Source organism: Panthera uncia, chromosome A2 (assembly GCF_023721935.1).
Source record: "Panthera uncia isolate 11264 chromosome A2, Puncia_PCG_1.0, whole genome shotgun sequence".
NCBI classification, from domain to species: domain Eukaryota; kingdom Metazoa; phylum Chordata; class Mammalia; order Carnivora; family Felidae; genus Panthera; species Panthera uncia.
In genome coordinates this window covers 11,610,696-11,638,599 of record NC_064816.1, presented here as the reverse complement: position 1 = coordinate 11,638,599, position 27,904 = coordinate 11,610,696, and the positions used below count along the sequence as shown (strand labels likewise).

The 27,904-nt window shown below is 58.5% G+C and overlaps 1 protein-coding gene across 1 annotated transcript in view; it reads right to left on the bottom strand.

Moving 5' to 3' along the window:
* Positions 1-390: 390 nt before the first annotated feature.
* The window catches only part of SIN3B (SIN3 transcription regulator family member B), a 37,672-nt gene continuing 10,158 nt past the window's right edge, over positions 391-27,904 (bottom strand). The window contains exons 5-19 of the mRNA XM_049640154.1: positions 26,315-26,458; positions 20,416-20,538; positions 18,978-19,067; positions 18,390-18,508; positions 13,913-14,120; positions 13,008-13,124; positions 11,605-11,843; positions 10,670-10,853; positions 7,734-8,337; positions 7,380-7,549; positions 4,399-4,572; positions 4,062-4,154; positions 2,939-3,033; positions 2,496-2,700; positions 391-2,353 (exon numbers count right to left, since the gene is read on the bottom strand). Coding sequence (XP_049496111.1) covers positions 2,123-2,353; positions 2,496-2,700; positions 2,939-3,033; positions 4,062-4,154; positions 4,399-4,572; positions 7,380-7,549; positions 7,734-8,337; positions 10,670-10,853; positions 11,605-11,843; positions 13,008-13,124; positions 13,913-14,120; positions 18,390-18,508; positions 18,978-19,067; positions 20,416-20,538; positions 26,315-26,458 — 2,796 coding nt within the window. The 3' untranslated portion in view covers positions 391-2,122. The remainder of the gene's footprint in view (positions 2,354-2,495; positions 2,701-2,938; positions 3,034-4,061; positions 4,155-4,398; positions 4,573-7,379; positions 7,550-7,733; positions 8,338-10,669; positions 10,854-11,604; positions 11,844-13,007; positions 13,125-13,912; positions 14,121-18,389; positions 18,509-18,977; positions 19,068-20,415; positions 20,539-26,314; positions 26,459-27,904) is intronic.

Sequence of the window (27,904 nt, the reverse complement as noted above, 5' to 3'; positions counted from 1 at the left end):
AGCGCGGACTTAGCTCGGAACTGAGAGGTGAGGCCTGGCGGTGGGCACTGAGGGGGAGGGGAGGGGAAACACCCCTCGCTGGCTCGCTGGGCCGGTGGAGGAAGCTCAGCGCGAACACCACTGTCTTTAAATTAGGTTTCCCCCGCACCACGCTGAAGGCAACACCTCTCCTTTCTACTGACTACGAAAACTGAGTTGGGAACGAACGTTCCAGAAAACTCAGGGCGGGGAGACACCCACGGGGAGGGGGCGGGGGGCGCGGATCAGGACCTTCCTGCGGAGGTGGTGTCGGGGAGGGTTCCGCACTTGGTGTTTGGGAACCACTGGAGCACAGGTGCAGACGCCCCCTGTGGGTTTGCTGACAAGAAATGACTGAGGGCGTCTCACAGATTTAGGTCAATATTTAATATTTAACTTTAATGTGCAAATAAATAGAAAAGGAAAACTACATTCAAAACAGCTGCAAAGGAAGTACAAGCCCCGGAAGAGAAATTCTTCAGAAACAGAAGAGACGCTCCCTAGAAGCATGCAGGGTGGGGCTCGGTGGGGTCTGGCCCGCACCCCAGGCCCACGCGGAGGCACGGAAGGGGCCGCGGGCTCCCGGGGAGGATGGCTGCCGAGAGGGTCTGGTTCAGGAATTCCGAAAGTTCCCTTCTTACAAAAAACAAGGATGTGGACAAAGTGCCTGGCACGCTCGAGCAAACACGGGCTGGGAGACCCTGGGCAGACACACCGGCCTTGGACTCGCCCAGGCCCCGAGTCAGAGGCTTTGCAAACCTTGAGTTCCACAGGTAACTTCTAGAAACTTCTAGAAACACATCTCCACTTCCCAGAACGGCGGATTTGGCACAGCGCAGGTTTAGGGGGTGAGGGCTGCCGCCGGGCAGAAACGAGGCCGCAAGGAGGCGGTTCCGGGCCCCCGTTGGTTGATCCCACTCTGATGGTGCCGGGAGCCCGGCCAGGGCCCCTCACGGCGCAAGGATTTTAAAGAGCTGGTCCCCAGCCCGAACCGCTCAGCATTCGCGGCCCAGAAGGCCTCGGACGCCTCTGCGGGACGGCTGCCTCAGCCCCTCGCGCCCACACCCTCTCCCGGAGGTGGCCGCAGGTAGGGCGGCAGCGTTAAGGGCACAACTGCAGAATTCCACGAGGGCTCTACTGCCCAAGAAACGGTGGGACGCGGCTGACTGCGTAAGTTACAACCACTAAGAGAGCTTATGAATAAATACGTGTGTGCATATATATATTTCTAGAAGGGCCATCCTAGGTACACGACCGCACCCCAGGTGTGGGGCCACGTGAGCCCGGTGGGAGTTGCAGGCTGAGCCCCTCCCCTCAAGAGCCCGCAGTGTGGCCACCAGGACAACACAGGGTCTGGAGTCTCATTTTTTCCAGACTGGGTTCTTCCAGACAGTTCTGGTGCCGCCTGCCCACTCCGCATCTTGACGTCAAAGCAGGATCTCAACGGTTTGGCCGAAAGGGCTCTTCCTGGTCTCAGAGTGACCAAGGACCCCAAGCCTCAGCCGGGCCGAGCCCGTGCCCAAACTATCAGATGCAGGCATGGCCCAGCTTAGGAAGTTTCCAGAAGTTCTCAGAACCATTCAGGAAGGACATGCTTTTCAAGCAGGTCCGCCCAGGCCCAACTCCTTCGATGCTGGGGTGTCCTGAACGCCGACTCCCTCCCCCCACCAACACGCCCAGCACGGTTCATCGCTGACTCTCCCAGACGCCGTAGGGACAAAGGACCGGAGGTGCCCCCCCCGCCCGGGGATTTGGCACGTGTGATGGAAGGCGGTCCAGCAGGTGCATGAGCGCAATCACTTGCTCCCTGGCCGGCGTGTCGATCTTCCCCCTTCCAGCAGGGACTGAGCCCCCAGAGTTCGGGTGCAGGAAGGGTTCGGGTTTGGCACAGAACGGGCCCCAAGGAAGCAGGGGAGCCAGAGGGACGGCAGCTCGGGGCCACGAGCTAGCACAACCCCGCCCTTCTCCGGAGCTCGTGGCCTGTAGCAGCAAGGCTGAGGGACGCTCGGCCCCCTCAGGTCGTTGATCAGAGTGCCCCCGAGGGACACCCGGGCCGAGGGAGTGGCCGCGCCGAGCCGCGGGGTCACGGCGCCCACGCGGCGAGTCAGGGGGAGGCGGGGCGGCGGCTGTACTGCACTCGGTAGCGGGTCACGGGCAGGCCGTGCACGTGCGCCGTCTCACACAGCGTCTTGCAGGGCACCATGTCCTCGTCCTCCTCGCCCATCAGCCAGTCCTGCACCAGGCCGGCCGCCTCCACCGTCACGTTGTCCTCCAGCCAGCGGCCGTGCCACTCCTCGAAGTGCCGGTGGTGCCGCAGCAGAACCAGGGGCTGCACCTGCGCGAGGGGGCGGGGGGGGGGGGGGGGGGGGGGGGGGGTCGGTCAGCCGCGGGCCGGGTCTCGGGGGCCCCGGCACCCCCCGCACGGCCACGGGCCGCGCCCCAGGGTCCCCGGCCGTGGGCGGGGGCGGAGGGGGCACCTGCTTGGCCCGGCAGAGGGTCCCGCGGCGGTACATGTAGTCCTCGGAGTTGACGATGAACATCATCTTGTGGGTGCTGAGCTTGAAGCGGCAGTCCACGTTGCAGGCGCTCTCCACCCCGACCAGCCGCTTCCAGGAGGTCTTGGCCTCGCCGCGCAGGGCGCGCACCTGCTCACACTGCCACCTGCGGAACTTCTTGAGGTTCCTGGAGGCGAGAGGAGGACGCGCAGGCTGGGAGCCCCTCACGACCCGCAGGCATCGGGAGACGCCGACCTCCCAGGGGTCGGAGAGAGGCAAACTGAAGCGACGAAAGCCACACACGCCCCCCCACCGAACCCTTCCGTGCGGTGAAAAGTAAAAGCCGGTCGGGCCCTGGTGCTGATGGCGGCGGGAGGGGCTGCCCGGGGCCCGCGGGAGGGAACCGCGTCCGGAGGGCCTCTCACCTCTGCAGGAACACGGGCTTCAGGAGGAAGCCCTCGGTGGGCGAGCCGGACGCCCCCTCGGTCCCCACGTACTGCTCCACGTACCGAGCCAGGTGCTGCGGGGAGAGGGAGGCGGGCCCGTGTCACTGGAGGCACAGACCTCTGTCACCGGACACCCGGAGCTCAGGGGCGCTCAGGGACTTCGTTCCCACCCCGCAAAGCTTTGGGAGGAGGGCAGCTCCCGGGGAGCCTGACGCGTGACGGAAAGCGCCAGACGGCAGCTGTGGATAAAGCACTCGTGTAGAGCCAGGAATTAGACGCTCGTGGCATCTCACGCTTACGTGGGTAAATCCCTGCCCGGGAATATCCCCGCCGTATCCGTCATGTGGCAAGCGCACATGGGTAACGGGGCCCTCACGCAGAGGACAGGGCGGTCTGGGGAGCAGGAACGACATCAAGACACGAGCAGCAGGGCAAGGGGTGAGCAGGGGCCACAGGTCGGGGGTGGGCACGGCCTGCAGTGTCCAAGTGACCCTTTATCTGCTCCCACCCTGTGAGAGCCAGAGGCTCCTCCGGACTCAGGCCTTCTGGAGGCAACTTCTGGAAGGGGCCGGGTGTGCAGTCCCCACCCTGCGGGGAGGCCTGAAGCGTGCAGGGCGGGGTGCTGTGAGGATGCTTTCCCCCTCCCCCCCTCCCCCCCCCCCCCCCCCCCCCCCCCCCCCCCGCCGGCCGTGGTGCTGGTGAAGGAGGCACCACGTGCAGCTCAGAGTGTGGGCCCGGGGATCTCTCCTCGGGTCGGGGACCGGGATCCAGCTCTCCGGCCCTCGTGCTTGGGAGTGAAGGGTCACACGCCACGGGGTCTGAGCGAGCATGTGGGCCGCGGGCCCAAGGGGGACCTGCCACGGTATTTGCAGCAGGTGGAAGAGCCAGGAGCAGGGTTTCGGGGGAGGACCGGCTCCCGACGGCACGTGTGCTGACCATCCCCTCCGAGGCTTCCAAGGACAGCGTTCAGGCCGCACGGTGGGGCTTCTCCGGGTGGGCCTTCCGCAGCCTGTGCTCGGCCAGCGTGTGCACAGGGCTCGCGGGGGGTGGAGGTGGGGGCGCGGCGTGTACAAGGCGCAGAGCGCGGGGCCACGGCTCTTACCTGGACCTCCACGGGGTCCTCCGTCTGGGCCTCCTCGGTGTCCAGAAGCTCGATGGTCATGACCACCTGCCCTGTGCGCTGCAGGAACATGACCTGGGGAAGAAGGAGGGTGAACAGCCCGACGCCACGGAAGAGCCCAGAACGAGGCCTGCGAGGTCATCGGTGACGGCCTTCCCCAGCCTCCAGGGGCCGAACAGCAGAAGCGTGTGGGATCAGGCAGGCGGGCGGCCGAGCGAGGGCCCGGGCCCAGCCCGGCTCTCGGGCCGCAGCGACGCGGCCCGTCCTCCCCCGCTGCGGGTGCCCTCCTCGCGGCCCCAGCCTCGCGTGAGCCCCTCACCTTGAAGCAGTTCTCGTCAGCCATGCACCGTTCGGCCTTCCACTGGTAGCTGGTCTCCCTGGAGGCACGGACACAGCGGGAGGACAGGTTCCCCCCCGCGGCGCCCCGCTTCTTCTCGTTCAGGTAGAGCTCCACCACCTTCAGGCAGACGTCGTCACTCACGAGGTGGTGCAGCTGGCAGGGAGGGAGAGCCAGTGGGTGCCCGGCGCGCGTGCCCCCAGGAGCGGGGAGGGGTGCGGCTGGAACCCCAGCCCCCGCCTCACCCGGAGAGGACGCCGGCAAAGCGCACGAGGTTGGGCGTGAAGGCCAGGGGCAGCCCGGCCCAGACCCACGAGCCCTGCCGGGGCACGAGAAACACACAGAAAAAAAACACAGAAGAAAAGGTGCCAGAGTGGGGACGGTAATTAAAGGTGCCATAGTGGCAAGTCACGTCTCCCTGAGCGTTCTGCTATAAACACAATTAGTTCTTTGAACCGTTATAAACACACTTGAAACCTTGAGGTTTAGGAGAAGGTGGGTAAGGGACGCGGCCGGGCGGCAGGTCGGACCGCGCAGGTGAGCCGGGGCCTCAGGGCACCAGCTGCGGTCCGGACAGGCTGCTACAGGCTCGGGGTTCGGGAGTCTTCCCCACATGCTGCTTTGTTGAATAAAGACACCGTGTGGACGCACTGAAGTCTCACACGATGCCTGTCACGTGACAAGTTCCCAGTGAACGTTGGCTGCTGGTAACCAAAACGGAGAGGAGTTCCACAGGAGACGTTTGTGGAAAGGATAATTAAACAAACAAACATCAATCAGAGTATCTGGTTTGGTCCAACCTCTAGGTGCTAAAGTCAAGGCTACTGTCCCCAGAGCTGTGGCCTGCCGGGGGCAGGTGGGACGCTCACCCTGGGGACGCGCACCCAGCCCTGTAACATCCCTGGCATCCCTGTCGCCCGGAGCTGTGCACAGGGCCCTGGGTGCTTGCTTCCTCTACACGCGTCTACCGAGGTCACGACCAGAGAGACAGCCAGGAAAGGACAAAGACCCAGCCCGGCACACAGAGGGAAACGGGGAGGTGGCCAAAACCAAAAGGGTCAGTTAGGGTCTCAGAGCACGGGTGTCTGTGGTGATGCGTCCCAGCAGCCACCTAGAAGACGCAAAGCCCCCCGCTCATCAGTGGGGGAAAAGGTGGGCTCCACGGGGAAGGGCCAAACGGCACAGACAGGGCCCTCAAGCCAGGACGTCTGCACGGCCACAGAGGGACGCAAAGGCCCCACCCCACGAACCTTCAGGGAAATGCAACATAAGCCACAACAGTCACCACCGTTTGGCCCGCGAGGGTGGAGAGGCCACCGATCCTGAGCCCCAGGAAGGACTCCGTGCACCCCGGGCAGCCTGCCTGCGCCCCACCCCGGGCCGGGGGGAGTGGTGGAAATGAACAGATGGCAACTTCGAGGGTCTAAACAGGGGCTCATTCCCACCGTCCTTCCCAGGCAGAGGCGGAAGGGAGCTCAGGCATCTCGGCCGAGGAATGTCACAGAATCACACTGGCGGGGTGTGGCCAGATGCACACAGACACAAAGCTCAAAACCAGGGGCGTGGGTGCCTGCAGGGGGGGGGGGGGGGGGCGCTGAAAGAAGGCAGCGCTGGGGCTGTTCGTGACCACCCACTGAGCCGCACGCATGGGATCTGGGCACGCTTCTGTGCGTGTTCTACTTTGGCAGGAAAGGAAATGCCGTTTCTAGCAACTGTATCTGGGCAGGAGAGTTGGGACACTACTTTCCTCGGCTTCTCTGCGGCTTTACAGCAAACAGCCTTACTCGATAAGTAGGAAACAAAGTCAGGATGAACGACAACTGTTCTGGTGTAACTGAGCAGGACTAGCGTCCCAAGACCACATCTGACTCATCTGGGGTATTGCTGTGCATATTATTAGCATGACTGTTCTCTCTTGGTGACACTCAGCTCTGGGTGACTTTTGCTCTTACAAGCGATGCCAATAAATGTCCCCGATATTCTCCCTCCAGAAGGGGGCTACAATTTTTTTTTTTTTAATTAACTGATTTTTTTAGAGTTTATCTATTTTAAGAGAGAGAAAGAGTGAGCAGGAGAGGGGCAGAGAGAGGGAGACAGAATCCCAGGAAGGTTCAAACCCACAAACCATGAGATCATGACCTGAGCCGATACCAAGGGTGGGACACTTAACTGGCTGCCCCCGCCCCCGCCGGTGTCCCTGGGCTATGGTTCTTTACGTGTTGCCAAATTACCTTTAAGAAAGGTCTGTCGGGCACCCGGGGGGCTCAGTCGGTTGAGTGTCCAACTTCAGCTCAGGTCATGATCTCACGGTCCGTGAGTTTGAGCCCCATGTCGGGCTCTGTGCTGACAGCTCGGAGCCTGGAGCCTACTTCGGATTCTGTGTCTCCCTCTCTCTCTGTCCCTCCCCCCTCACGCTCTGTCTCTCTCTCAAAAATAAACAAACAAAAAAAAAGATCTGTCACCGAGGAGTCAAACGAATCCTTGTACACCCGTGTTCACAGCACTGTTCACAATCGCCAAAAGGTGGCAACGAGCAAAGTGGCCACCCCCAGATGCGTGGACGGACGAGTACGGTCCATCCACACGACGGGAGGCAGCCACGCGAGGGAGCGAAGCAATGACACACATCGCGACGTGGCTGAACCTGGAAAACACCATACGGAGTTTGAGAGAAGCCAGACACAAAAGGCCACGGCGTGGGATTCCATTTACACGAAACGCCCAGAGCAGGCAGATCCGCAGGGACAGAAGGCAGACTGGCGGTGGCCAGGGGCCGGGGGAGGGGCACGCGGTGGCCGCACGACACGGTGAGCGCACTGAATGCCACTGAACCGCATTTTGTGTTCCGTGAATTCCACTCCGCTGAAGCTACAAAGGAGAGGTGCTGCTGCCCCGGGCCGACCGCGCAGCCTCTCCAGGAGGGGCCGCACCGTCCCTGTCGCCGCCTGCCCGCGCCCGCTCACCTGCCTGGCGATGCTCTGCACCAGCTTGTCCATGGTGAAGCCCACGTAGGCGTGGATGGTGAACATCTCGCGCAGGGTGTCCTCGTACTGCGTGGGGTCGATGCTGCCCTCCAGCAGGCTCCGCACCATGTCCAGGAAGGCGGGGTAGTACTCCTCCAGCTCCACCTCGCCTGGGGGCGCGGGGGCCGCGGTCACCGGGGGCCAGACACGCGTGGGGCCCTCGCCTCCGGCCACCGGCTCCCTAACACCGGCCCAAGGTGCCGGGACGCATCCGACTGGCCGCCTGGCGCCACCCCCCCGCCCGGCTGGTGGCCGCCAGCACCCGCGTGCCACCCCGGGGACCCCGGAGCTTACTTGGCTGCTTCAGCCGCAGCTCCATGGCGGGGTCGTTGCCCTTCTCCCGGCGGCCCTCACACAGCACCTTCTCCCTCTCCTTCTCCGTCCGATACTCCAGCAGCTGCTTCTGCGCCTGGCGGTAGATCTTGAGCAGCCGGGAGCACAGGGTCTGGTGCAGGCGCAGGAAGAAGTACCAGTTGTTGTTGGCGAAGAAGAGGCTGTACACGTCGTCCAGAGGCTTGTGCCGCTGTGGCGCCTGCTCGGTGGCGGGCGCCTCGCCCGCGGCCCCCTTCTCCTCCGGGGGACTGCTCTGCGGCCCGGGCGCCGGCTTCTTCCGGTCACCAGGCTCCGCGCTCTGCCCCTGGGGGCTGCCCCGGCCCTCGTCGGCGGAGTCCTCGGACGCCCCCAGGTCCAGCTGCTGGGAGAAGAAGAGGCTGGGCACGAACTGGTGCACCAGCTGGTGGATGGTGCCCTGGTCCTCCTTCTGGATGGCCGGCTGCCGCTTCACGTAGTAGCTGATGAGGGCGGCGGCGTCCTCGAGGATCTGCCTGTCCTCGTACACGAAGATGAGGTGCGGCTCGCTGGAGGGGGCGCTACGGCCCTCCGAGTGCTGCTCCTGGTGCTGGGGCACAAGGGGGCCATCAGGCAGGAAGTGACCAGCTGGGGTGTCTGAGATGGGGCACCCGGGGCCACCGGGCTCTAACGGCATCACGCTCTGGTCTGGGTGCAGCCCACACCTCCTGCCTGCCCCATCCCATTCAGCAGCCCGCTCCAACCACTGTCCTCTCTGGGTCCAGAGTGACTTGACCTATAGGAGTGCGGTCAGTCCTATCACATCACTCTGGGCCTTGCTGCACTGCTCATGACAGGACCCCGATCCCTGGCACATGGTCCTATGGCACCCGCCCCACCCAGCCTCTTTCGTTGCTCAGGGGTGCTGAGCTCCTGCTGTGCGCAGGACCTTTGAACGTGCCCCTCTGCTCTTTTGCCCTGGAAAACCAAAGCCCTGGGCTCACTCCTTCCCTCAGTCTTTATCCAGCTAACGACTTTTCTTCCTGCAAACCTGAAGATGGTCACACTTTGTCCAGACTGCCTCGAGCTGCCTGCCGATGTCAGCCCCCAACGACGCGCTCTCCTGGGCAGCACCCAGCCCCAGCCCCAGCCCCAGCCCCAAGGCTGATGAACCCAGGCTTTCAGAAAAAGCGCGCCTGGGGGTGGCTTGAGTGGCTCAGTCAGTTAGGCATCCGACTCCAGCTCAGGTCATGATCGCGTGATTCATGGGTTCGAGCCCCACACCGGGATCTGTGCTGACAGCTCAGAGCCTGGAGCCTGCTTCGGATTCTGTGTCTCCCTCTCTCTCTGCCCCTCCCCCACAGGCGCACACACCCACTCTCTCTCTCAAAAATAAATAAAGATGTTAAAAAATAAAAAAAATTAAAAAAAAGGAAAAAGTGAGCACGGATCCTCACCTCTGGGTGAGCAGTCCAGGGTGTAGCACTGAAGGGGCTCCCTGAACCACCACAGAGCAAGTGACCAACAGAAAACGGGTAGGCCCAGGACCGTGGCTTTCTGGGGTGGGCGCCCCATGTGTCCACCAGAGGTCAGGCTCCCTTAGTGACACTGAACTGTGCAGCAGCCGGAGCTCTCCTTCCCTCCGTGCCGGCGGGAGTCCTGGGAGCTGGCACACGGGTGGTGGGGACACTTAGCCCGTCTCCCGGCTCTGATGTGACCTCCTTCCTCCTGCTGCTTTTGGAGTCCCTCTCGTATCTGTGCCCCAGATGCCCTGGAAAATCTTTTTAACTCCTTTTCTCCGCACAAGCTCCACGTGTGGAATACAGAACTGGTCTCTACTAAGCCACAATGCAGCGAGGGGCCGACCTCCCTACACACGAAGGGCCCGCACATGCGGAGCCTGCCAGGCTGGTGGGCCAACCTCGGGTCCCACACAGAGCGCTGGGCTCCTTTTCCCTCAGCCCCCAGGGAAAGAGCGAAGGAACTCTGTGGTGACTGAGGTTCATCTCACGTGTCACCTCGTCAATTCTCATTCTGATGATGAACCGTGGGCCCTGCTGGGGCGGGGGGGTGGGGGGGAGGCGGTGTTCTCAGGCCTTAAGGACCCACTCAAGGATCAGAGCAAGGAGACCAGATGACCTGCAGGTGGGCCCTACAGGGCCAAGGTGGCCCAGGGGAGGCAGGCAGGACAGAAGGGGCTTCGATCACAGGCTCTCGCCAAGTCACTTACTCCCTGCACGAGTTTTTTTGATGCCTAAATCCTCAAAGCCTGGAGCTCAGCCCTGCCTCAGTTCTGTGGTGCAGGCCCCATGAGCCTGAATGTACCAAAGCTGGCAAAAAGGCACAGGGCAGCGGCTAGAGGCGGAGCCCTAGGGCCCGGACTCCTGTGGCTGGCTTTGGCAAGTGGCCACCTCTCGTGCCTCAGTTTCCTCACTGTTAAGACCAGGAAGATAATGGTACCGCATCATAAAGTCTGTACAAGTTCTATGGAACGTTCCTTCTTAGGGTCTACCTGTGCCTGGCACACAGCTGGCAGCAAAGGAAAGCTGCTGTTACCATTTGCCTGAAGGAAGGTTGAGCAAGGCCCAGTGGGTAAGGAAGGAGGAAAGGGGAGGGAAGGAGGGAAGGGGAGGGAAGGAGGGAAGGGGAGGGAAGGGGAGGGAAGGAGGGAAGGGGAGGGAAGGGGAGGGAAGGAGGAGAGGGGAGGGAAGGAGGGGAGGGGAGAGCCCTTTGCCAGCAATGGCAGAACCGCTACAATCCAACCCCCCCCCCGGACTAGCTCTAGGCTGAGTGCCACAGAAGCATCCATTCCAGCCCTACGAAGCCAGGGTGACGCTGGGGAAACAGAGGCACTGAGACCCAGCCACCTGCCTGAGACCGGAAGGGCCGGGAGCGGAGGGCCAGGACCACTTGCTGGCTCAGACCTGGGCAGAGGGCCTCACCTCGTCGTAGACACTCTCGATCTCATTGAGCAAGCTCTTGGAGCGGAGGGCCTTGGTGTCATTCTGTTTGAAGTTCACGGCCTGATGGTCCAGGGACTTGAGATACGCCTTCTCGTACTGCTCCCGCCAGATCTTGTTGAAGCCCTGCTGGGCCTCCCGCCACTCCTCCTCCTTGGCCTTCAGCCTGTGGGGTCAGAGGGGCTCAGCATGGGGACAACCAGGGGCACCCACCCGTCACCCCTGCGCGGGCAGCCTGGCAGCCACCCACAGATCCAGCCGGGTGCGTTCCTAACTCGGGACAGCCAGCCCCTGGCCTGGGCAGTGGGTTCTGTGCTGAACAAAAGAGGAAGGTGGGGAGCATGTGGCTGCTTTTATGGTTTTTCAAATATCGCTGCCCCAGCACCTCCTCCCTGTCCTGGCCCATGGCCCTGACCACACTCTGGGTAGTTGCTAGGTTAACTACTTACTGGGCTCTCTTGCTTGACTGCAAGCCCCAAGAGAAGGGGCTCTGTCAGCCTCGCTCAGCTCTGCAACCCCAGGGCTGAGCACAGCATCTGGCCAAGGGCAGCCATGTAATTAATACCTGTTCACCAGGTCAGAAAGTTTTCCAAAATGTACTAGCATGTAAAAGGCAAGCGCTGCCATAGGACAATCCTATTTGTGCTTTAAAATAGCTCCTTTTCTCGTTTTGATGATTATGTGCATGGTGGAAAGTTCTAGAAGGACACAATTATTCCCAGTTGTGCTTTTCTCTCAAGAGTAGAACGGGGAAACGAAGAAAAGGCTGGAAACCACAGTAAGCCAGCCTGGGGCCCCGCTCCTCCCCCCCCCCCCCCCCCCCCCCCCCACCCCATCACACTGGGGACAAAGAGCACTAATGGGCTCCAGGGAACCTGCTTGCAGAGCAGGCGGGGCAGCCAGAATTGGGAGGGCACCTTTTCAGGACGACAGGGACAGCAGTGACAGGGTTCTTCTTGAGGCTCTCGATGATCTCTGGAGCCTTGTCCCCATAAATACGGTGGATGGCACGGCGCTGGATCACCTCCGACGTGCCCCCCAGACAGTCATCCAGCCGGAACTTCTCCTGGTCCTCAGGCGCCATCCGGGAAAGCTTCTTCTGCACACTTTCCAGCACACGGATCGTGGCCAGGTTGGTCTCCAGGACGACATCTAACTATGGAAAGGAAGGCAGGGGTGGGCTGTCGAGGGTGCGGGTGGCAGCGCAGCAGGGCCCCAGGGACAGACGTGGGTCAGCAGAAGCGATGCTTGGACAGAACTAATAAACCTCCACGTCTCTGAGGGAGGATGACGAAAACCCGGAAGCCGCAGCGCTGACGCAGCTCCAGGGGCGCGGAGCACGCACAGCGGGTCACGTGGCTGGGGCGCGACCCGGCAATGGGGAGAGCCAGGTGCTCACGGAACAGGACTCGTGGGCCTCTTACCACCGCGTGAACGTCCCGCGGCTAGAACACGGGTGGACCCGTGAGAAGAGGGAAACAGTTCCCAGGCTGACCCACTTCGGGGGCATCACAGGCAACAAAAAGGAAGGACTCACTGCGTACGCAGCCCCCCCCGCATGACTCCCCGGGGCACGTGCTGACGGGGAGCCAGTCCCCAAAGGTCACACCCTGGGTGATTCCCCTTAGGAAAAAGTGCCAGAGCTGGAAGCCAGGTCAGGGGTTGCCAGGGGTCAAGCACAGGGTGGGGGAAGGAGGCGGGTAGGGCCATAAAGAGCAGCGCGACAGATCGCGGCGGTGGGGGAGCAGCGGAGTACCTCAGCGGTGGCGGGGAATACGGGAACCTCCACGGGGGAGACCCCCACCCGGAGCTAAACACACGTGCCCACATACGCGTGTGCACACACACAAATACAAGTTCAACGGTGGGGATGGGAATGAGGCCTCCGGGTGTGCCAGTGTCAACCTCCTGGCTGTGACGCTGTGCCAGAGATTTTACAAGCGGCGACCACTGGGAGGAGGGCACCCGGATCGCTTGCTGCACGCAAATACACAACGATCTCAACAAGCATTTCAATGAAAAAAATTAGAGTTAATTAATTAAATTCAAATACGCATATATTTAAAATGAAAAGGAACGGTACCATTTCCTAACCAGCGGGAAGGCGGAGGGGGCAGAAAAAGGACACTTTCAGGTGCTGCCCCCTGCTGGAAAGCGCTGGAATCCCTGCTACTCGGGAGGGTGGGGAGGATCACCACGGACGCCTCCCAGGGTGGAGAGGGAGGAGGACAGACTAAAGCGGAGATGGGGAGGAAGGCGCCACCCCGCGCCTCCCTGACCGCGGCCAGGACCCAGGGCCCCGGGGTGCCAGCACACACACCTCGAAACGCTCGTCCTCACAGCGGTGCAGCTGCTCCTCGTAGGGGGTCTTCTTGGAACTGACGAAAGTGGAGTCCTCTGACCAGGAGGGGAAGGAGACCCAGGTGTCATTCAGCACCTGCACGGAGAGGAAATGCTGTGTGCCCAGTGCGGCAGGCCTCGGCGGCCAGGACGGTTTACTACGTCGTCCAGGGTAAAAGATAATGGAGACGAGAAATGGAATCCTAATTTCACAGGAAGCCACTTTATCATACAAATGGCAACATTAATTTGAAAGTGATTTTAAGAGAAAACGTGACTTTGGTCAAGTAAACAAATCGTACTATTGCAGGGGTTGGCAAACGTTCTCTGTAAAGGGCCAGATACTAAACGTTTTAGGTTTGGCAGGCCATCCCGTCTGTCAGGACTATTCAACTCTGCCTCTGTCCTGCTAATGGCAGTCACAGGCGCTATGTAAATGAACGGGCATGTCTGTGTGCCAACAAAACTTTATTTACAAACACCGGCATGGGCCGGATTTTAGTTTACTGACTCCTGGGCTACATACCCTGAAATCCAGCAAGCACTCTTGAATTATGGAAACAGAGGAACACTCTTGTCTACTAACCCTGAAAAAGTACTCAATGGTCAAGCTAAATGGAACATACCAAGCACAGCGAACCTGGGACAGAGCAGGCTGACGGCAGAAAGAAACGTTAAGTCTAAACGACCGAAGAACATGCCAAAGCCTACGCCAGCATCGTCTGTCCCACGGCTGCCAAAACTACCAGCAGAAGAAACCATCCTCTCCGTGCAGGCATTTTGTCTGGCCACACCCCAGCACCATCCACCATTCAGTATTTAGGGGGTCAACACTCAGTTCTTTTCTGTAAAGCATGGGGGTGATGGGTGTTACTGTGGCACTACCTCCTTGCAGATGGCCGTCCTCCCACTGCACTTGGGCTGCTGGTAGGTTTTGGGGAGCGCTCGGTAGCTGGATCCAATGCGTTTGCAAGACGCGTAGTCAATTTCCCGGCTGATTCCATCCCCGGATCTGTCGCTCATGGGCGGGGCGAATGACAGCTCCTTTACCCCCAGGAAGGACTTGAACTGTGCAAAGAGTTCTGGAAATTTCCTTCAGAAATAAAGACAAAGAGTAAGTTGGATTCCGGGGGGGGGGGCTTTCTGAGAGGGACCTGGAGATTTCAGAATGGCTTCGTGTAGACACCTGCTGAAGGTGGTCAGAGAGGAGTGGCGAGAGGCGGAACCAAGCACCAGATGTGTGCAATGCCCTCAAATGGTGAGTAAATCTCCCTCCCACCCCTTTGTCACCAGCCAGGTCCCGCCACTAACAGGAGAGCCTTGAAACATGCTGGAATAGACAACTTAGACTGGCAGAAGCTGGGGCTAGTGATGTTCTTTAAATTGTATTTATTTGAAAGAGAGCAAGAGAGAGAGAGAGAGCACGCCCGCACGTGCACGGGGGAAGGGGCAGAGAGGGAGAGAATCTCCACACTGAGTGCGGAGCCCCACATGGGGCTCAATCTCACAAACCATGAGATCGTGACCTGAGCCAAAATCAAGAGTCGGATGCTTATCCCACTGAGCCACCCAGGCACCTCAGTGATGGTCTTTAACCGGAAGAGGTTGGGCATCAGGCCCGGGGTCGGTGAACTATTGGCAAGCTATCCGTGCCCGTCCTTGCAAATAAAGTTTTATTGGTACATCGTTGTGTCCATTGCTTAGTATGGTCTGTGGCTGCTTTTGCACAATGCCAGAGTTCCGTAGTGCCACCCTTGGCCCCAGACAGATAAAAGTCCGCCAACCCCTGCTCCAGAGCCTTCCTCCCTGAGGGAGAAGCCTCCCCTAGGGCGATCCCTCCCAGGAAAGGATCCCTCCGCAGACAAGTTCACATGAGTCGTAACGTAATGGCTGTGCAATGGGAAGATCTGAACACAACTGGCCCCCAACGTCACCTGGATCTGTGATTAAATGAGTATGAAATCCTACCAAAAGGATAGTTACTTTGACAGGTGGCATGGTGACCTGCCTTCCGGCAGCTTCCTTCCTTCGTGACCCATGCCCTCCTCTCCTGAGACGGCCGTCCACTGTGCCCCAGCTGTAAGGACCCCATGCCAACTCAGCTCACAAGGAAAACACACAAGCGAATGGAAACACAGGGATGGAAAACATCCACAAAACCAGTGCAGAGGACAACGGAGGCTGCAGTCGGCATAAGCAGAAACTACGAACGCTCGGAAGGGGAAACGGTCACTCCGGCACACCCCACTCTGGCCCCGACTAAGGCTGTGCCATCACCAGGTGGCAGATCTCTGGGCCCCCGGGCATGGCTGCCTGTAGGTGTGCAAACCCACACCGAGGCTCACAACGCAAGAGAGGCCTTTTCGAGGTGAATGTTCGCCCAGCCGGGCCTCACATCAAGGCGAGCAGTCAGAGAGGCCTGCTGCCCCCACACTGCTCTCGGCACGCGGACGTGGGAACAGCGGACCCCGACCCAACGCTGCCCACCTGCTCAGTACCTCAAATTTTGAGTTCCTTCATTCTTCTCCCTTAATCCCGCCGACAACTGCAGGAAGTAGGTTTGGCCATTTGGCGAACAAAGAAACTCTCGCTCCGCTGGTAGGAAGCAGAGGCCCACTTCGGACTGGGGGCTGGTGACGCGCCCAGCTGGGCAGGCCAAGGCCATGTGCGGCATTCCCCGCCCCGCACAGGCCTCCAGGGGCCCCTCACTCGTCACGGCACTTCGTCTTTCCAACAACAGCGCCCACTTCCCGGCCAGGAACCAGGCTCAGAGCACTGGATTCTGAGCTCACAGACACGCTTCCGTGGGAGTGAGCAGGCAGTCCAAGTCCATATAAAAAGCCAGGCACGGTATGGCCGAGGCAGTGTAAGTGGCCACACCATCCTGCTCTGGGCCGTTTTTCAAAGTGTTACCACAGCTTTACCAGCCTGGGAAAGCTAACCCCAGCAAACGGGTCACCCTGACGTGGGTACCCTCTCTCAGAATCACCAAGGAAGCACCTCCTGACGACCCTAACTTGACCTTTGGGTATCCCAACCTACGGAGCCATGATCTCAGCACCGATTACAGAAAGAAACTGGAGACCAATGTCCGTTACAGACCCTGCTGAGAAAACCACAGTACATACAAATAAGGGAACATTATGCAGTCGCTAAAAATGATCATGTATGCTCACCTCTGACACTGACCACTGACACTGGCCGAGAAATACTGAATTAAAAAAAAAAAAAAGGGTGCTGTAGCCCAGTCTGACAGTATGATGCTACTTATGGGAAACAACGGCCACGCTCATAACCAGAGGGCAGAGCATGAATGAAGGGCCAGCTGCCAGGCTGGTCCACCCCAGACCCATCAGTCACCACGGCAAAGCTCTCTCTGAGGAGCTGGTCTCTGGGGAAAGTGAGAGGTATTCGTTCTGGGCCTCAGCTTCTCCATCTTTAAAATATACAGAAACACATCTAATGTGTCCGTGAGTCCATATGATGCTTAAAAAGAAAAAAAAAAGAATTGGTCCTTAACCGGTCCCGATGAGACAAGAATGTGACTCATCACCCAGACACCACAATAAAGGGAGAAATCAAGCATCTACCCTGGGTCGCCAAAAGGTGGGAAATACTGTTGAGATTTTCTCTCTTGCAACCCCCAGCGAACATATAAATAAATGAATGAACCATAAAAAGAACTCGGACACCACCGCCTCCGGATAGACAGAGGGACGTGGGGGATGGGACCGTGAAGTTGCAGGTGGCAAAACCCACCCAAGGGGTGAGGGCGCCAACACCGAAACAGTAAGGACAAAAGGGGGAGGGACTCGCAGGACGAATCAGGAGACCAAACCCAGGCAAAGGGGCAAGACTGAGCCGTGTGCTTGGTGGCTCCTGTGCCATCCGTACCGTAGGGAGGTGCTCACTCCCCAGTGATGCTTTTGAAGGGGCAGAGAGCATGATGGGATGGCACACGGAGGGGCTCCTGGGGGCCGGCCCAGGCCCACTTGTATCCTGGGTGGTGGGCACAAGGGGCTTTGCCTAAAAATGATTCATGACTCATGGAGTCCTCCGTCACATGGTTTCCTGGATCTGTGCTTTAAGTTTATACACTTTTTTAAAAATTAAAAACATTTTTTCGGGGCGCCTGGGTGGCTCAGTTGGTTAAGCATCCGACTTCAGCTCAGGTCATGATCTCGGTCGTGAGTTCGAGCCCCGCATCGGGCTCTGTGCTGACAGCTCAGAGCCTGGAGCCTGCTTGGGATCCTGTGTCTCCTTCTCTCTCTCTGCCCCTCCCTTGCTCATGCTCTGTCTCAAAAAAAATTAAAAACATTTTTTAAATTCACAGTAAAGGGCTCAGGAGGCACTGGTCCCTGGGGACATCTTTAGCGCTAAGATACCGTGGGTCACGTATAACGTGCGCTCGCCATGCTCCAGACACGACTTCAAAGGTCTTACGCGTCCAGCCCACTTGGAGGGCTCCAAGACCGTGCGGGACCTCTATAAATGGAGAACAGGCTCAGACTGGCTGGGACACTCGCCCGAAGGGACAGAGCTGGTGAGGAGGCAAGAAAGCACACTGTGCACGAACTGGGCACATGCACTCACCTCCTAGAACATCTCTGCCCTCCAGCGGCTGCCCCGGCCCCAAGGGTCCGCCCACACCTGCAGCAGTGGGGGATGCTGGAAGCAGACCGCTGACCCGCTAACAGGGCTTCTCTCTGGACAGCCGGGATGCCGGGTGGCCCTTTCATCCTTCTTCGAAATTTCTGATTGGTAGTTTTTAAAAGCACGTAGCAAGTGAATCTCTAGGGGATTTACGCTGGGTGATGAAAACCCAATCACCCGAAGGTTACCTACGGTGTAATTCCATTTATACACTTCTGTTGCGGAAGGTCTACAGGTGGAGCGTAGGTTAGGGGTTGCCAGGGGGTTGGGGCCGAGACTGGGGTGGCGCGTGTAGGAGGGACACGGGTGAGGGTATCAGAGGTCAACACGAGCACCCCTGTGGGTCTGAAGCCACTCCGCATCTTGACCGCGGCGGACACACGAGGCTTCCCAGGTGACGGAGCTGTATCAACACGCACGCGCACATACACTAGAAACAGGAAACCCTGAAGAGATGGGTGGACTGGGCGAGAGTCAACATCCTGGTTGTCACGTGACCACAGATGCCACCACGGGCGAATGGCGCCCAGGACCTGTGTTCTTTCCTCCGACTGCAGCTCCACCTACGACCTCTATGACCCTTGCGATTGAAAACCAAATTAAAAAAAAAAAAAGGCTTCACTCTTTCTCGAAAGCGATGACCAACGGCAGGGTGGACGGAGTTTCCGGAAACACACCCGCGTGGGAAGCCCCGGGAAGCGTCACTCACCCGAGAAACGGGCTGACGAGCTGGAGGAGCTCAGAGCCGGACACGAGCTCCTGGTTGAAGAGTGCGATGCAGCGAAGGAAGTTCTCGTAGACCTCCTGGCTCTTCAGCACCCTGCGAACCTGCGGGGAGAGGGGGTCAGGGGGCCCCGGAGGGCCAGGCCCCACCCTCACCCCTCCCCTCGCTCGGCTCAGACACCGCTCGGTGAGCGCAGAGTGACCGACACAGGCATGCTCTCGAGTGACGGCCGCGGGCCGCAGGGCAATGCTCTGCGTGCAACTGATGACGTGGCGCGGACAGTGCGTGCACGGGGCCATCTCGCTGGCTCCTGCCACCGACCCCGATGGGGGAACCACGGGACCGTCCTTGCTTTAGGAAAGCCATACAGCTCAGGAGGGGCGGACGTGCGTCCTCAAGCCTGCTGGGGCTCCGAGCCCTGCTGCCTCCTGCCCACGCCCCCTCTGCTGTGGAAGCTGGGTGCCGGCCCCTTCTCCCGGGCCGGCCCCAGCAGCTCCCCACCCTCCCAGCTCCCTTCCCTGGGGCTCCCATCCTGCACGTCCGAGCTGGGGGAGGCCGGCCTCGACGGCTCACCTTGTCAAAGAAGGAGAACTCCTGCAGTGTGCCATACTTGCCCACGGCAGCGATGGACAGGTCTTTGGTACCTCGGAGTTTCATTTTCTTCTGTGGAGAGAAATCCCGCGCCGTGAAGGCTCCGTTCATCTTTGTCAGAGTTGCCACATCGGCAACATTGAGCTCTCCGACAGCAACCGTCATGAGGTGCCGGGGGAGGTCTGCCCTGGACCCCTGTGGAGGAATTCTCAGGACCACCCACCTCAGCCTCCGTGGTCTGGCGAAGGGTGACGGTCACAACTGCCCTGCCCACAATCTGGGATCTAAATCTCGGCAGTTTAGGGCTCTCGACGAGAGGCGGGAGCATCACAAAATTGGAACGGCAAGGGAGACGTGCCCCTGGACACAGTATCAGAACCCTCTCCCCTGCCTGTTTTGTCCCGTGGGCTGTGATGGTGGGGGCAAGGGGACGGGAAGAGGACAGGATGATCCAATCTCTTGGATCAGCCCGGGTTTAAAAAAAAAAAAAAAAAAATTGTTTTTAATTTATTTTGAGAGAGAGCACGCATGTGGGGAAGGAACAGACAGAGAATCCCAAGCGGGCTCTGCGCAGTCAACGCGGAGCCCCACACGGGGCTCAAACCCACGAACCGTGAGATCCTGACCTGAGCCGAAATCAAGAGTTGGGCGCTTAACCGACTGAGCCACCCAGATGCCCCAAGAAGCTTGGGTTTTAAATCTCTGTGAAGACTTCTGTCTCTAAACTGGACTTAGACCAGAACTTAGCTGCACTCTTGAGGCGTTGCGGACCCTACAAAATCATCTCCCAATGCTGGGGATATGTCCAGAGGACACAGAAGCCAGCTTGAAGGGGCCCCACTGGCCATATCTGAGACAGTTTAGATGCCAAGATAAACAATGAAAATCATGGGTTATAACTCAGGGTCCATGCTGGCATAGGTAACCTGATAAATGGGGATGAAGAAAAAGCTCTTCCTTACAGTAGAAACCCAACTAGTAAATGCACAAAATGTGATGGAATTAGAAAATCGCCATCACCGGTAATGAGTGCGACAGGAGCTGGATCTCAGCCTCTCTCACCTCTCAGCGGGCTTCTTGTGCAGTGACCGACCTGCACAACCGCACATGGTGGCCCTGCCTATGAAAGAGCCATTATGGCGAAAAGGAGCAGACTGAGCAGTACATCCTATTTCCACCGGAAAAGGTAACACTCCTCATACCAATCCTGTGAGCCAGGGGTAACAGGTAAACAGCCACCTTAGGAGTGAGCTGACATCCTAAGGTCCCACAGCTGATGAATTCCAGTCAGACCAGGGTCCATTCCCAGGGCCTGCTGCTCAGAGCCTCTGCATATTGCTCCCGAGGTCACCTATTCCCGAGGACCAGGCTGCCGGGTGCCCACATGTGTGGGTCACCTGTGTGCACAGCTGACGGTTACCTTGGCTGGTGCAGACACCGGACGGAGGAGCGAGGGCCGAGAGCGCTTTTTGCTGTGTTCCAGATTCTTCTCATGCTCACTCTTCTGGACGCTGTTCATTTCGCATGGTCCATTTCCCGTGAACTAAAAACACAAACACAGGAGGCGATTAGTGCTGGGCCCTTCGGGGCTGGCTCTTGGCGGGTCTGAGTGCGTGGAACCACCTTTGGCTCGGCCCACGGCCCCAGTGAATGCCGCCTGCCACAGGCCAGGGGCCCCGTCTGCAGGCAAGACGACTCCAGCCTCGAGATGCTCACGTTTACTAGGGGAGAGACCGTGCACCCAAATCATCGTAATCTTAACATGGTGAAGGTGCAGGAAAGGCCAGGATGGATGAGGGTCCTGACAGGTGCAGGAGGGCACAGCAGGGAGACACCAGAGTTGGGCACACCCAACAGACCACTGACAACGGGGATGTGACTGCATGTCTGAGTGCCCCATAGAAAGGAAGAGCATTTCAGGCGGGGACACTGGCACGCACCAGCCTCGGCAGTAAGAGGAAGCAACTAGCGGCTACCAGGGCACCTGCGGGGGGAGGGATGCGGGGGGCGGGGGCTTCCAGCCGAGTCTGTATTCTTCTCTACGAGTGAGAAAACACGTCTTGAGGAGAGTCAGCGCGCAGCCAGGGGCTCGTCACTGGTCCTCCCAGGTCCTACGCTTCATAGACAGGGATGCTCCTCACAAGTGGGGTGTCTACAGGGTGTCGGCCATATTTACGAAAAATAGTTCCGGAAGAACGGTTCAGGATTTGCATCTATGTGCACGTGGCGGAGAGCGGAGCAGACACTGGGGAGGCAGACAGGCCGCAAGGTTTTCTGCAAGATGCGTGCTGGGCCAGAGAGGCACCCCGCAGTCACCCCACCACGTCCCAGGTCCCGCCCCGCCACCGAACCTGGGACGTGGAGACACGACCTGAAGGGAGGAGTACTCTTGGCCTGAAGTGTGGCCTGGATGAGCAAGGTGTGATGTAGCCAAACAAAATAGCCAGGAACTATCAGATACCAGTGAACTCTGTGTCCGTGTCCTCTGTGTCCCTGCTGGGGACAGGTGTACCTGGTATATTCTTATATGAACAAGAAAAAAAAAATGTAGGGGCAGAATAAACAAGCGGATGTTTAGTTTTTATCAAAGAATAAACATTCGTTTGCACGTGTGTAGGAAACTTCTAGAAAGATAACGTAAGACATTTGCGAGTATGTAACTCTGAAGAGAATGACTTAGAAACTGAGACAGGGAAGGGGAAGTTCACTGATGTTCTAATTAATGCTTGGTTTTCTCACGAACACGTGTGATTTTTAGCATAATAATTATACCGATCATATTAAAGACCCATCATTTAATTACAGGCAAAACTTGGCCCTTAGGGGATTGATTACACTTCTCTGGAGAACAGTTTTCTAGAGATTCAAAGCTACTCGAAAGAACCATCTTCAACCGCTATTTCTTGTTGTAGATGCCAGAACAGGTGCAAGCACTGATTCCTAAAGGAGGCGGCCGGGTGACCGAGTGTCGGCCGTGATGTGCCGAGTGGGACCAGGGGCCTGACAGGGAAATCCACCGCTCACCCAGCCAGGCTTCCCCAGCCAGAAGACAAGCTCAGTATTATCGAGTTTCTCTAATACTTCATTCAGACAGTTCTTACTTTTTAGTTATGTGTGCCCAACCATGAACATGTGAGCCGGACGGACCCCCAAAGACACTTTGGCCAGGGGCTGACCTATTACCCGTGCTGGGCCTGTTTTTGCAAACAAAGTTTTACTGGCACATAGCCACGCCCACTGGTTTACAGAGCATCCAAAGCTGCTTTCCAGCCATAATGACAGAGCAGAGTCTTTGCGACAGAGACCCACTGGCCTGCAAAGCCTAAGACACTTACTATCTGGTTCTTCATAAAACGTTTGTTGGGGCACCTGGGTGGCTCAGTGGGTTAAGCACCGGACTCTCAGGTCATGATCTCAGGGTTTGTGGGATCGAGCCCCACGTTGGGCTCTGTGCTGACAGCACGGAGCCTGCTTGGGAGTTTTTCTCTCTCCCCCCCTCTCTCTCTGCCCCTCCTCTGCTCCTGCTTTCTCTCTCTCAAAATAAACAAACATTAAAAAAAAAAAGTTTGTTGACCCCTCTTAGGCCAATTGGTCACATTTAATTAGCACAGTATCGAATTTCATCTTTGGTTTCTTTTTCCTGCAGTCTTAATGGAAATTCAAAAACTAACATAAAGGATGGTGAATAAAAGATCAAATTATACAACAGATTGTATGTGGGTGCTTTTAATAGCTTAAAAAAAGTTCATTCAATCTGTTAAAATGTACAAGACGCTCTGATCAATAAACACAAAAAAACCCTCTGCTGAATTGATAACAGATGCTATTTAAAGAAACTGTGTGGGCAGGTGCTTTTGGGGAGGGAGACGCTGACTCTTCCAGGGCGGGCTTTGTCAGCGTCCAGCTTCACAAATGCTCAGCGGTGCCCAGCAGGGGGCGCGCGGCCATGGCAATCGGAGAACAAGGCTAGGCCGGCCCCACGCAGCACTGAGGACCCAGCACCAAGACTGAAACCTCAAGGGGAAAAGTAAGGCTGTGTCTGCTGCAGGCCTGCAGAGTTCGGACCGCCTGTTTGTGAGTCATCACGTGTCTGCTGTGCACCCCACCCCCACAACTCTAGCAGAGGGGGGCTCCGCGCCGGCTTTCCCAACTTCCTGCAGAGGCAGGGCTCACAGCCCCAAGGACCTGCTAGGGTCCCTCCCCCAGTGCTGCACCTCCAGCTCCTGTCCAGGCAGGGCGCTCTTGAGAAAGGGGACGTCCCTGGCCCCCTGATCTCTGCCAGGACCACGAAAGCGGGCCTGGGACTCGGCCAGGCGCCTCTGCCCCGAGGATGGGCTGCCCCTAGCGAGGGCAGGGCCCGGGGCGAGAGCTGCCACCACACAGGCCGGAGCCCAGGTGCGAGATCCCGATCCGAAAGCACGACAGTCCGACAGCCCACCGAGTGTGCCACAGGAGGGGGTGGGTCGGGGCCAGCCGGCGGGCGGCACCACTCAGCCCCAGCTACCGGGGCCCAAGTGCGCACAGCTGCATCCCAGGCGCACCAGCACAAGGGCGCGCGCAGCACCGCAGGGGGCCTTGTGTGGGAAAAGGGAGCCCGCCCGAGGAGGGCCGTGGGCTGTGGCGCTTCAGAGAGACACGCAGGGCCGAGAGCGCACACGAGGGTGGGGACGCGAGGAGGTGGGCTCAGCTGAGAGCCTCTGGGAGAGGGGAGCTCCCTGTCCCCAGGGGGCTCTGCTCAGCCCTCCCCAGGTACTCCCCAGGGGCCTCCCACAGGCCGGTCCTGGCGGGGCAGAGGGAGGCCCTGTGCCTGGGCGGACACTCTGGGGGGACGCTGGCGCTGGGAGAGGGTGGGGGATAATCCGTCTGGGTCCTGCGCCCGCCTTCCCTGAACAACGAGAGCTGCTCTTTCTGGGGTACCGCGTGTGTCCCGGGCTGAGCGCAAAGCACTTGACGGCTTGCCAATCTGCATCTGAGCAGGAAGGCCATCATCCCCACGTGAGACACAAGGAAACGAGGCGCAGGAGGTGACGCGGCTGGCTCAAGCCCTCCTGAGCCCCTGTGGAGGCCGAGCCAGTGTCTCAGCCCAGACTGTGTGCTCCCAGGGCCTGACCCGGCCTTCCAGCCCCTGAGCACGCCCGCCCGAGGCTCCAGGAAGGTTGGAAGGACAGGCTACAGCTCCCGACTTGACAGGAGCAGAGCTTCTGGGACTTTGAGTCAGGAAGTGTTTCTGGGTGGTATCCCGACTTAGAGAGAGCACTCATGGACACTGAGAGGCCATGCGATTCTACCTAGAATGTTGATGGCATCCAAACCCAGACTCCTGTGCCCATCCCACCAAGCCCCCGACCCGAGACTGCTGCCCCCAGCCCTGCCCCACCCCCACCACATCTTCATTTAGAAGCGGGACCCTGGAGAGGTGGTGATGCCCTAAGGTGGGGCGGGGGGGTGGGGGGAGGGGGAGCAGTGGGCACGCTTGTGTGCTCGCGCCCCAACTCAACGTCCAAAGCAGGGAACAAAAAGAGGAAACGGAACAGTCAACAAACTAGGAATAGAAAAGCCTTTCTTCAATCTGATAACAGGCATTTACGACAAGCCCAGAGCTCCCAGCACACTCCGTTGAAAGCCAGAAAGCCTTCCGTCTAAGGTCAGCACCAAGACAGGGATGCCTGCTCCCACCACTTCTACTCAACACAACAATTAGGCCAAGAAAAAGAAATAAAAGGCACCCAAATTGGAAAAGAAGGAAAACTGTATTAGCAGATGCCATGGTATTGTGTATATAAAAATTCCGAGTGAAGACACAAGACTATTAAAGCTAACAAACAGCTCAGTCGGTTAAACATCCCACTCTTGATTTCGCCGCAGGTTACGATCTCACGATTCACGGGTTCCAGCCCTGCGTCAGGCTCTGTGCTGACAGTGTGGAGCCTGCTGGGGATCCTCTCTCTCCCTCTCTCTCTCTCTGCCTCTCCCCCACCTGCATGTTCTCTCTCAAAAACTAAATCAGCTTTTAAAACTAAGTAAAAAATAAAGCTAATAAACAGATTCAGCCCTGCTGAATCGAGCTCTGCGTCGGGCTCTGGCCTGACATCCCAGAGCCTGGAGCCTGCTTTGGATTCTGTGTCTCCCTCTCTCTGCCCCTCCCCAGCCCGGGCTCTGTTTCGCCCTGTCTCTCAAAAATAAATAAATGTTAGAAAAAAAATTTTTAAACAAAACGAAACAAAAACCACCAAGTGCTGGGGACGAGGTGAAGTGCTCGGCCGGCGAGAATGTAAAACGGTGCAGCTGCTGTGGAACAGTCTGGCAGCTCCTTAAAAAGTGAAACATAGAGTCGCCGTATGACTCAGCAATTCCACTCCTTGGTACAGACCCCAAAGAACGGAAATCGGGGACTCAAATCAATCCCTGCACATGCCCGTTCACAGCAGCATCACTCACAATCCCCTAAAAGAAAACAACCCAGATGTCCACTGGCAGAGGAAGGGATAAACCAAACGCAGTCCGTCCACACAAAGGAGTATGACTCAGCCATAACGAGGAACGAGGGCTGGGCGCATCTCATGACGTGGATGAACCTCGGGGACATCACGCTGAGTGGAAGCCAGACACTAAAGACCACGTGACATGTGATCTCCTTTACCCGAAACGTCCAGAATAGGTCAATCTACAGGGACAGAAAGCAGCCTGGCGGGTGCCGGGGGCTGGGCGAGGAGGAGCGGGGAGTGCCTGCGCCCGGGGCCAGGGTCTCCTCCGGGGTGACGAAAATGCTCTGGAACTGGACAGAAGTGCTGGTTGAATACTACTGTGAACCAAATGCCACTGAACCGAATGCTTCAAAATGGTGTATTTTACGTTACGTGAATTTCACTTCAAGTTTTAAAAAGCCTTACGTTCACAGAAAATAAAATGAAAAGGATGTGGCAAGGGCAGCCCGGCGGGCCTCAGGCCACGGCAGGGGGGGAAAGGCCGAGGATGCGGTCTGCACGCCTGCCCTCCGCTCCCAAGCCCCTCGTCGCCCTCTGTGCCCCCCGTTCCCCACGCTGCCTTGGACCGCCCCCACCTGCACATGCCCATAGGGCACTGGTTGCAGGCAGGTCTCCACAGCAGGACCTGCCCCAGCAGGATGTGGACGTGAGCCTGAACGGGGGGCCCATGGGTGTCTGCACGCTGTGTGCCTTCTGGGGGAAGCCAGTGTGTCCTGGGCGGGGGGGGGGGGGGGGGGGGGTAAGGCTGGCCTGGTCTTCAGGGCTGCCCTGAGAAACAGGGTCCCGGCTGAGAAGAAGGTGGCCCCCGGGTCACAGTGGGCACTCTGTACTCACCAGGGAGCGCTTGGCTTCAGGCAGGAACTGTCCAAACTCGGACAGCAGGTCCTCCTGGCCCCGGAAGAGATTGGCCACCTCGGTGAACACCTCCTCCTCGGACATGCCTCGGAATGGCCGGCCCTTCGTGCTCAGCTGCTCCTTCTGCCGATTTTCGGGAAAGGGAAAATGAGTCGTTAGCCAAGGAACGAGGCACCCCAGGCTGTGACATTCAGGCATCCCGCTGTGGAGGAGACAGAGGGATGACTCACGAAACAGAGAACTAACCGGCCGACTGAGCCCGTGACCGCCACCACCAGGAGACAGGAGTGCGGCCTGCCACCCTGCTAACACCCCGGGGTGCCCCGCGCTGGGCCCCCTCGCTCTGGAGAATAGCTCTGTACGCTTTTGTCCTGGTCCCACCGCACGACACAGCCTGAGCCCTGGCCAGGGATGGGGCTTGTGTAGGAGTGTGGACGGAATGAGAGCGGGGCACAGTCGTGCCATCAACGATTTGGCCTCCACCCTTGCGTGTCCTCAACCAGAGGCTGGGGAAGTACAAGGTGAGTGATGAGCCCACTCCCCTCCCAAGGGCGAAGGGGCGTGTTTTGCTGCGCAGGGGGGAGGGGAGCTAGGGCTGGACATTGAAGGGAAGGGACTACCAGGATGAGGGGCCTGTCCACCCGGAGTCACAAAGACCCCAATGGTTGAAGGAAGACGGCCCGACCTGGAGCTTAAAGCGACAAGATGAAGACTGGAGGGGACCCGGGTCGGGAGGGGCGGAAACAGCAAGCAGAACTCAGGACGGCCATTAGAAATAAGTCCCTGTCAACTTTATCCCCAAGAATGTGACAGAGCAAAGGTGGCGGTGCTGGGGCTCCCCTAGAGTGGACAGCATGACATTCCTGCTCCGTGGCTCTAAGGGGAGTGAGCCCTCCCATCAAGTGGCCTTGACATTTCCCTCCCAGCCCTCAGGTCCCCTGAAGCCCTCTATCTGATCTGACCCCTGTGACTGCACTGCACAGACCTTCCTGGCTTCGAGACAGTCTACCCTTTGTCTACACTCAGCTGCCTGATGGTTCTGACTGGTGTGTCAAATTCAACCTGAATCTCCCCGTCCTGACCCCTACTACCCCCCCACCCCCGTCCAGGGTTGGCAACCATGAACCCCAGGCCTCCTCCCACACACGTTTTTTTCTCCACCCAGAAGAGCTCTAAGTTTCTCCTTCCAGACCGAACCAAGCAGCAACCACTTATGTCTGTCGCCCCAGGCCGTGCACAGAACTTGCTGGCAATTAGCATAAATAAAGGGTAGCTGTGTTGTCAAAACAATCGCGAAGGCTTCTTATAAAAAGAAGACCAGCTTCTTAGGTCCTTTTTAAATCCCTGTATTAGGTGCTTCCTAGTGCTTCTTGGATGCAGAGGTGCCTCAAAGAGCACATTAAAATCCTAACGAGGGGCGCCTGGCTGGCTGAGTCAGTAGAGCACATGACTCTTGACCTCGGGGTTCTGAATTCAAGTTCTACGTTGGGTGCAGAGATTACCTAACATCTTGAGAAAAATTAAAAATAAAATAAAATTGGGGCGCCTGGGTGGCTCAGTCGGTTAAGC